Source organism: Hetaerina americana, unplaced genomic scaffold, assembly GCF_022747635.1.
Source record: "Hetaerina americana unplaced genomic scaffold, ioHetAmer1.1.p SCAF_4, whole genome shotgun sequence".
Taxonomy (NCBI): Eukaryota; Metazoa; Arthropoda; class Insecta; order Odonata; family Calopterygidae; genus Hetaerina; species Hetaerina americana.
The window spans coordinates 106,107,500-106,116,135 of NW_027286985.1; the positions used below are offsets into that span (position 1 = coordinate 106,107,500).

Consider the following 8,636-nt stretch of genomic DNA (forward strand, 5'->3'; position numbering starts at 1 on the left):
AAGAGATCAAAATGAGTCAAATGAAGTTATTGGCACATCTGCTTCTGTGTTTTCAACTGTTAACTATTGGGTAAGTGAGTTTAGATGTGGCAATGGTACATACACAAATGATGGACATCCAGTGGAAGAAATGGTTTCGAGTGATCAATGAATCAGAGTTCATGAACTAGTTGAGGCCAAAGGAATATCACCAGGTACATTGCTTTCAATTATGCATGAAAAATTTGGGTGAGAAAAATGTCCCAGGTTGTTGAATTTGCTCTGATTGGAGAATGGACGCAATCGTGTGGTTAATTTGTAGGGGTGATTTGGTGCAATCCTGAGAAGTTTCTGGATTGATACATAATTGTGGACAAAACATGGACATACTACTACAAAGGAACAGTGGAAATATTGGGTTTCTAAAAGGGATGCGGTCAGAAAGATGGTGAAATCAGATGACAAGGTGATGACCATGTGGAATAATCTATATTGGAAAAAGGGGCAAACAATAAAGGGAAAGTATTATGCATCGTTATTGCACTGGTTGAGCAAAGAATTCAAGAAAAAACATGCTCATTTGGGAAAGAAAAAAATTTATTCCATCAAGAGAATGAATGGGTGTAGATGTGTGCAGTTTTGTAAATGGAATTACAATATTACAACATGGAATTACATTCTCCGCCAGATTTGACCCCCGGTGATACTCATTCATTTCCAAGCTTAAAGAAATGGCCTCTTGGAAAACAATCAACATTGAAGGAGGAAATCATTTCCAACACAAATGGCAATTATGAGATGACCTTCCGAAATCTTACTTTTTGAACAGCTTAACAAAGTTGAAGAAATGCTGGGAAGAGTGTACCGAGCTAAAAGGAGATTGTTGGAATGTAAAAAAAAGAACCTATCCAAAAGGAATTTTTTTTTCTATTTTCCTAAGCACTTGTTAAATGGATTTATCTCTCAAAAGTTCAGCTGGATTACTTTCTAACTTGTGTAGAAAATGTTGTTAAAAATAAAATGCATAATGGAATAATTCTCACTATTGTTAATTTGCGGAAGGAGAATTTGGGATTAATTGTGAACTGAAAATTCACAAAAATAACTAATAGTAGAACCTGATTCATGAATTTCTTTAAGGATACTAATATTTGATGTGCACATATAATTTCCACAGTTACCTGATCGACTGAATGAAAAGGATCATGTCCATGAGCTTAGTAAAAAGTATGCCATAAGTAACAAACTACTGGCAGACAACTGGCGACAAGCTCTTACTGAAGTAAGGAGGCAGTATGTTGCCATAGACAATGCTCTTGAGGTGAGTACTTTAAGTAAGTTATATAGTAAGTTAAATGTGTTGCCATCAATGAGAATCATCAGGATTCCTCCAACCTTTGAAACAAGGTTTCAATAAAAAGTCTCGGGAAAAAAGATTTATTTCAGATATTTCTACAATATCTCAATATTCTTCAGATTACATCCCTAGAGTGTTTCCACACTTTTGCCAGTGACTTTTCCATGCCTTGAAGGCTCCCTGGTTGGTGGATTCTGGAGGGGCCTTAAGGGTACAAGCGTGCAACTTTCTTTGATGGCACTTAGGGTCCCATTGTGGTGGTATCCTTTGAGGGAGGGAGGATTTCACTTTTGAGAATAGGAAATAGTCTCCTGGTGCCAAGTCAGGGGGGACTGGAACCCTTACGGGAGTTGGGGATTCCCCAACCCCCTTATAAGGGAGTTGGGGAATCATCGCGATGCCTTTGCAGAAGGTCTTCGCAAGCAGACACTCAAGTCTGCTCTTTTGGTTGTTCGTCAACACCTTCGGGGTCTAGTTAATCACAGGTCTTTTATATCACCAAAAATTTCCAGTGCCAATGGTGTGTGCACTGTCATCTTATCAATGTCAATACTATCAGCGATCATACGCATATTGAATTCCCAGTCTCAATTCAACACTTCATGCTTACAAGGGGAAAATATTTTTCCCGATACTTTGTATGCAAGCCTTGTATGTTTGTACATCACTATATAATTGATTCAGAAATTCCAGGTAAGCATATTTTAGATGAATAGAATAATTGGCATTTAAATATGTCTTGAATAGAATGAACTATGAAACTGGGCAAAGTTCAGATTGGGAGAATGAATGTATAATCAAAGGTGGAAAACTAAAAAAAAAGAGATGAAAATATGATTCATGAAGTTTCATAGGGAGCAATGTAATTTTAATGCAAAAGATTGCAATGGCCATTTTAATTTTACGTTTACCTATGCAAATATCAGTGAATCATGAAAATGTATTTCATTGAAAAATTTGAGGAAACCATTGTAATGCACCAATATATGTGTTGTATATACCAGCCGAATATTTTTTTTGTTTCAAATCAGATTATAAAGCACCGTAAGAAATTTGATATGAGTTATGGTCACTGAATATGCGATTCAGATGTGTGTTATTTTTTAACTTGCACCTGGTTGAAGCAAAACAACTTCACTCAAAATGCAGGTTATTTAGAAATAAAAATTGTTTATGTAATTATTACAGATTTATACTAATTTTGCCTCACCATTTTGCAATTTTCATTGCTTTGCCCAAAGTTGGAGAACAAGGTAAAAATTCTAGTTTCTTATGATAAACGAAACTTGCTTTGAACTCATGAAAGCTTTCATAAAAATATTTTAGTTTGCACTGCATAAAGTATTTCTTACATTATTCTCTTTGACATCCATATGCTTAAGCTTACCTTGTTTTACTATCTATCCTTCATTTCATGAAGATGTAATTTGTTGAAGTATAGCTTCATTTGCCATTAATTATTGGACATGGTAGTCTAGGTAGTGTTGGACTACTGGCTGGAGAACCTGGGATTGATTCCCGGTAAAGTCTCTCTGGGCACCCTTAGCTCCACCCAAGCTTTGTAATTTTTCGAGTGCCATAGCTTCACAGGAAACCATAGTAGCACAGGGAAAGGAACTGTCCCCCCTACCCTGATGTGTGAACTTTATACATCATTGGGTTAAGTTCAAGATGAGCTTCTCCCTCATCTATCAAACCAACCATCTGGTTGATTGTTATAATAATAATAATAATACATTTTATTTGTCCAGCGATCAAGTAGTTACAACTGTTACACTTGATATGAGACACGTGTCAGGGGAAAGTGACAAAGTACATACAATGGATACAAGACGCATGCATATCGGGAATAATCGAGAAATTCAGCAATTGAATAAAACATTGTTAATTTTAAGAACCTAAGTAGATTTACTGTAACCATCAATTATGTATTTGATCATTTATTTTGATTGACGTATCTACATATAATATATTTGCATAAATAACCATGATCAATATGCATAGATTATACTTATTATGCATAATACAATGGCTCCTTAACTTATGAATGAACTTATTCCATGTTTCATGAAATTTATGCAGACATGAAGAAACCTATACTTCTGAATTCTGAGTGTACCTACCTTGGCTAATCGAAAAATGACTTCATTCTCAAAACATGTAGTGATGAATATTTTTAGAAAATGTGATGCCAACTCATGAAACCACAAAACATTCTGGAGAACAATTATCGTGTTCCAAAGTCTTTTTCACAAATTTCATTAAATGTAAATTTTAAAAAAATCTTTGGTTGGATGTCTACTTTCTTGTTTTGTCTTCTGCCATGACGTGAGTAAGAACAGTGTATCTCATGTGCTAGTTGCAATAAGGATTTATTTTAAACCATTATCCTTACAGTAAAAGATGGCATCATTTATTTTTGTTTGTAACATTCATCATGAAGGAACCATTTTGTATTGTATTTATACCAAGTTATTCATTATTGACTTAAGACTGAATACATTCCATCAAATATTATAATGAATTGCTGTGGAGTTTTGAAGAAAGAGCCAATAATCCAATTAAGTGTGTACAGCAATGCTTTTCCGAACGTAAAGAAGTGATTCCCAAGTAGTGAGCAGGAAAGAAAACAAGTTTTCTGACCCAATTCTGATATTATCACTTACACTTAAGATGAATACTCTGGGCTTGGTTCCTTATGGTTATTCAATTTAACTCCTCTTCTATGAGTGGGTCACCTGGCCATAGGTGAACTTGTATTTGAAATCCAGAGACCACTTTCTTGTTTCTTTTTTACCATCGTTTGAGTAGCTCTGTATTGAATTAATGTTTAAATGCAGTTCTTTGTATAAAAAACAAAATATTAGGTCATACAAATTCTAATGCTTAAATGTGATTGCTTTTGGAATAGTTGAACTCCTATCTTAGCATAGGGCAGATTTAAGTATGCTGGGAGGCACGACCGCTCGTAATTGCTCTCTCAAGAACCTTTGCTTGACTAGCACATTTTGTGAGCTCTGCTCTTCAGAATAATGAATGCTAATATCTGATAACATTCTCTCCAAATTAATTGTGTACGCAACAATTTCCTGTTAATAGCCCATCTTCTCACCATGTCACCAAACTTCCCTCGTCTCTTTATTTTTTGCTGTCTCTTGTCCCATTTTACCAAACCTTATTCCCATTTTATTTGTTTTCCTTCTAAATGACGTGCCTCATTTCTATAATCTTCTCCCAATATTTCTGTTCCCAATCAATTCCTTCTCTCTTACACTAATGCTTGCTTTCCTGTTTCTTGAGCTCATGTCAATTACTGCGTTCAGCTCCTGCCTTGCTCAAATTCCTGCCGAGTGTAAAATTGCCACTCTTTTTATAATTTTCCTCCTGTGTGCACATAATCTTTTAATTTTAATCAACCTTTCTCAGTATCCTCATGTTCCTTGAGTATTTTATCTTCACATTCTACTTACGATTGGTTCAATTTATTCACTGCTAGGCAAGCACATACTTTATTTACGATCAAAAGTAGCAGTGTAGTCATAACAAGTTTAGCATACTACCTTGATCAAAAAGTTCCCGGAATAACCACCGTGTGGCGCTCCCATCGTTCCGATTTGAGTTCTGTTTTTTTTGTTAAATTGGTACATCTGTTGTTGATATTCCCTTTAAATCTTAGTGTCATAACTTGACATTTGCAAAAGTTACGTAGCCAAGAGTACATCTATCTCTGTGTGTGTTGGCGATTTTTTACAATTGCAGAAATGGATTTAAATTTGCAACAACGAACTTGTATTAAATTTTGCGTAAAAAACGGATTTAGTGGCGCACGGACGTTGGAAATGTTGGAAAAGTGTTTCGGCAACGATTCTCTAAAAAAACGATCGTTGACCAGTGGCACGAGAGGTTCAGAAGTGGTCGTGAGTCAATCGAAGATGATGAACGCAGTGGCAGACCATCGACATCGTAAGTCGGTGAAAAAATTGATAAAGTAAAAGAAATGTTGGTCAATAACCGCAAATTAACCATCAGAGAAATAGCGGAGGACTTGAACATTGCCTATGGATCCGCCCAAGACATTGTGGTTAATGATTTGGGTTTCCGTCGTGTAGCAGCCAAAAGACCTCAATTTCATGCAAAAAAGAGACCGTGTTGACGTCGCAAAAGACATGATTTGCGAGGCTGAATCCGATCCCACATTCATCAAAAGGATCATTACTGGAGACGAGACGTGGGTTTATGAGTACGACACGCAATCCAGACATCAGGCAAGTGAATGGCGTTCACCAAATGAGCCGAGACCAAATCGAGACCACGTCGTTTTCAGTCAAAAAAGAAGGCAATGCTGACGGTTTTCATGGATTACAACGGTGTAGTGCATCATGAATTTTTGCCAGAAGGCCAGACAGTAAACAAAGAGTATTATTTGGGCGTTATGAGACGTTTGCGTGAAGCAATTCGCCGAAAGAGACCAGAAATGTGGGCAGAAAACTCGTGGATTTTGCACCATGATAACGCACCGTCGCACAGTGCTATCATTATTCGTAATTTTTTGACGAAAAATGCAACAAATACCATCCAACAGCCACCGAATTCACCTGATTTGGCTCCCTGTGACTTCTTTCTGTTCAATCGAGTTAAAAAACCATTACGGGGAACGCGTTTTAGCAGCCGAGAGGAAGTAATGGAAAAATCGCAGGAAGCACTGATGGACATACCGAAAACCGAATATAAAAAATGTTTCGAGGATTGGATCAAGCGCTGGAATAAGTGTGTTGCAGTCGATGGGGATTACTTTGAAGGGGACAATATAGATTTAGATGAATAAACTTGTATTTTTAATTTTCTGAATAAATTCCGGGAAATTTTTGATCAAGGTAGTATGTCCTTCACCATATCTTGATCATATTTTGTCTTTCTGACATGACCTATTCCTATCTGAAATAGGTTGTTCATTTATGCAAGTGAAAGGATAACTGTCATTTTTAATAATAATGTGCATCTTGCCAATTTTCTCTGTTATTGGCATTCCTGATGTGCCTTGTGTAAAATATTTAAACCCTAAATCATGTTTTAAATTTCAAATCAATGGGGATGTTTAAGTTTGAAATGTAACTGCTTTTTGATGATGGATAACTGACTTGATGTATACTTCAAATCAAACTCATTATAGCAAAAAATGAAGAAAAAACTGCAAAATTATATACTATTTAAAGCATAAAAGTCTCATTTTACCCTAAAAATTATTTTTAATATTGGGTGTCAAAAGTGAACAGCCACTTTGTTAATAATATTTTTCTCAAAATATCTTTGAGAGCCCAAAAACATTATGTACATGATAAAATATACTATATTCTTGGTGATGAGATAATCACTTAATTGGGGTTAATTTTGTCTTGGAAAATTGTGTGAAAGGGTTATAAGTAGCAGTATGTCTTGAGCGATTTTTTAATTCCAGCCATCTTCTTAATGAATGGCTGCTATTTTCTAAATCTCTTTTTATTTTACTTGGCCAGTTATTTCGCTGAAATAACATTTGATTCAATGGGAAAAATGGACTGATGAAATTAATTTATGATTTGTCAATCGAAAACTGTTTAATATTGGATTCTTGGCAATAAAAAAATCCCTTAAAATATTAGCACATTACTGGCCAGAGTCTATTAATTACAATGAAATTGCACAAATTGGAGCCAAGCCAATGATTTAGGAGTTTGAATCATTGATGATTTGGAATTGATATTTAGGATCCTGCATCTCATTAAGTCTGCCAAATAAATAAATGAAAACAATTGGATATATTTGTTTGCTCATACATTTTTATTTTTGCATTTTTCAAAAAATGACATTTTCATGGTTAACACTCTCATCTAATTTGTTTTCTGATCAAGGTTTTGTTCTGTTGTGAAGTTTGGACTTATTCATGAAAATCTGAAATACAAGGCTGTAGTTATTGTATCAGAATTTAATGTGATTTAAAATTATTATTTGAATGTAATTCTGTGATTGAGCTATGAATTTTATTCCTCGGTGGCACAACTGCAGATTAGGCTTTCAGAGTGATGCAGATGGGCTAAGCCTCTCAATCCATTGCCAGATTAGATGTTGTCATTCAAAATTATATTGATTTGCTTTCGCCAGCCATTTAAACCGATATTGTTTTTTTCTCCCCAAACCAAGACACTGAACAGTGTTCAAGGGGTGGTTCTGCAGTGCCCACCCCTGGCCAAACTCCAGCAGGATTTGGAGGAGGCTAACTTCCTGTCAGTCTCTTCGCCAGTGATTGGCCTGGAAACTGATCCAAATGCCAATGCTTCCATGCCGGCAGATATCTCTCCAGATGGCAGTGACATTCAGGAAATTGGAGTGAAGGAGGATGCCGTGAATGGTAGGGCATAGTGTGCGCACCGTTGAGTGGGACAGCCATTGCTGAATTTCTGTGGACACTGCAATTAATATGGACTGTGTATGAACTGACCTTACTCTCTAAAAATTAGTTTGTCTCCTTTTTAACATGAAACAATGAAGCTGGGAGGATTGTAGAGGGAAAAAATATGGACCATTAATGTGGACCCTGTATATTGTTCATAAAACCAGCAGCTATTTAATAAATCTATCATAATAATAAAAAATGTTTTTGCTTTGTAATCCAATCATTTAATAAGTTTCCTTGAGACTGAAAATGCTTGAAGTTCTTGAAGAAAAACATCTTTGCACGAATAACACATTTTTAAATAAATAAAGAGCTTGCTACTAAGCTTGAAGCTATTGAAATATGGAAACTCTCTGCTAAATAATTGGAAATAATTCATTTGCATGGTAACACCCTCTATCTTAATGGGGTGTACTTTGTAAGGTTTGTATATAAAGTATCGGGAAATATTTAGGAGAAATAGATTTATTTTAGATATTGCAACAGTGACTCAAAATTCTTCAAAGTGCTCCATTGATTTCCTTGAGCATCGATTCACTTTTGCCAGCTGATTTTCCAATGACTCAAAGGCTCCGTGGTTGGTGGATTCCGGAAGATCCTTAAGGGTATGCATGCATGCATTTCTTTGAAGGCACTGTGGTGGTGTCCTTTGGGGGAGGGAGGATTTCCCTTTTGGGAATAGGAAATAGTTAACTGCTGGTGCCAAGTTGTGACCAGCGGACCAGGTCAGAGTCTTCTTCAATACATTGCAGAAGGTCTTTGCAAGCAGACCCTAGACCCTGCATTTGATCTTCCTCCACAGTCTCGGTAATCGTTGAAGAACTCGTGCCCCTTGGAAACTGCAGTTGGTGACATGATTTCATCCCCCCC

General features: G+C 36.1%; 1 protein-coding gene across 1 annotated transcript in view; it reads left to right on the forward strand.

Moving 5' to 3' along the window:
* corn (microtubule-binding protein cornetto) overlaps positions 1-7,952 on the forward strand; it is a 38,841-nt gene extending 30,889 nt beyond the window's left edge. The window contains exons 11-12 of the mRNA XM_071590598.1: positions 1,157-1,300; positions 7,514-7,952. Coding sequence (XP_071446699.1) covers positions 1,157-1,300; positions 7,514-7,732 — 363 coding nt within the window. The 3' untranslated portion in view covers positions 7,733-7,952. The remainder of the gene's footprint in view (positions 1-1,156; positions 1,301-7,513) is intronic.
* Positions 7,953-8,636: the final 684 nt, after the last annotated feature.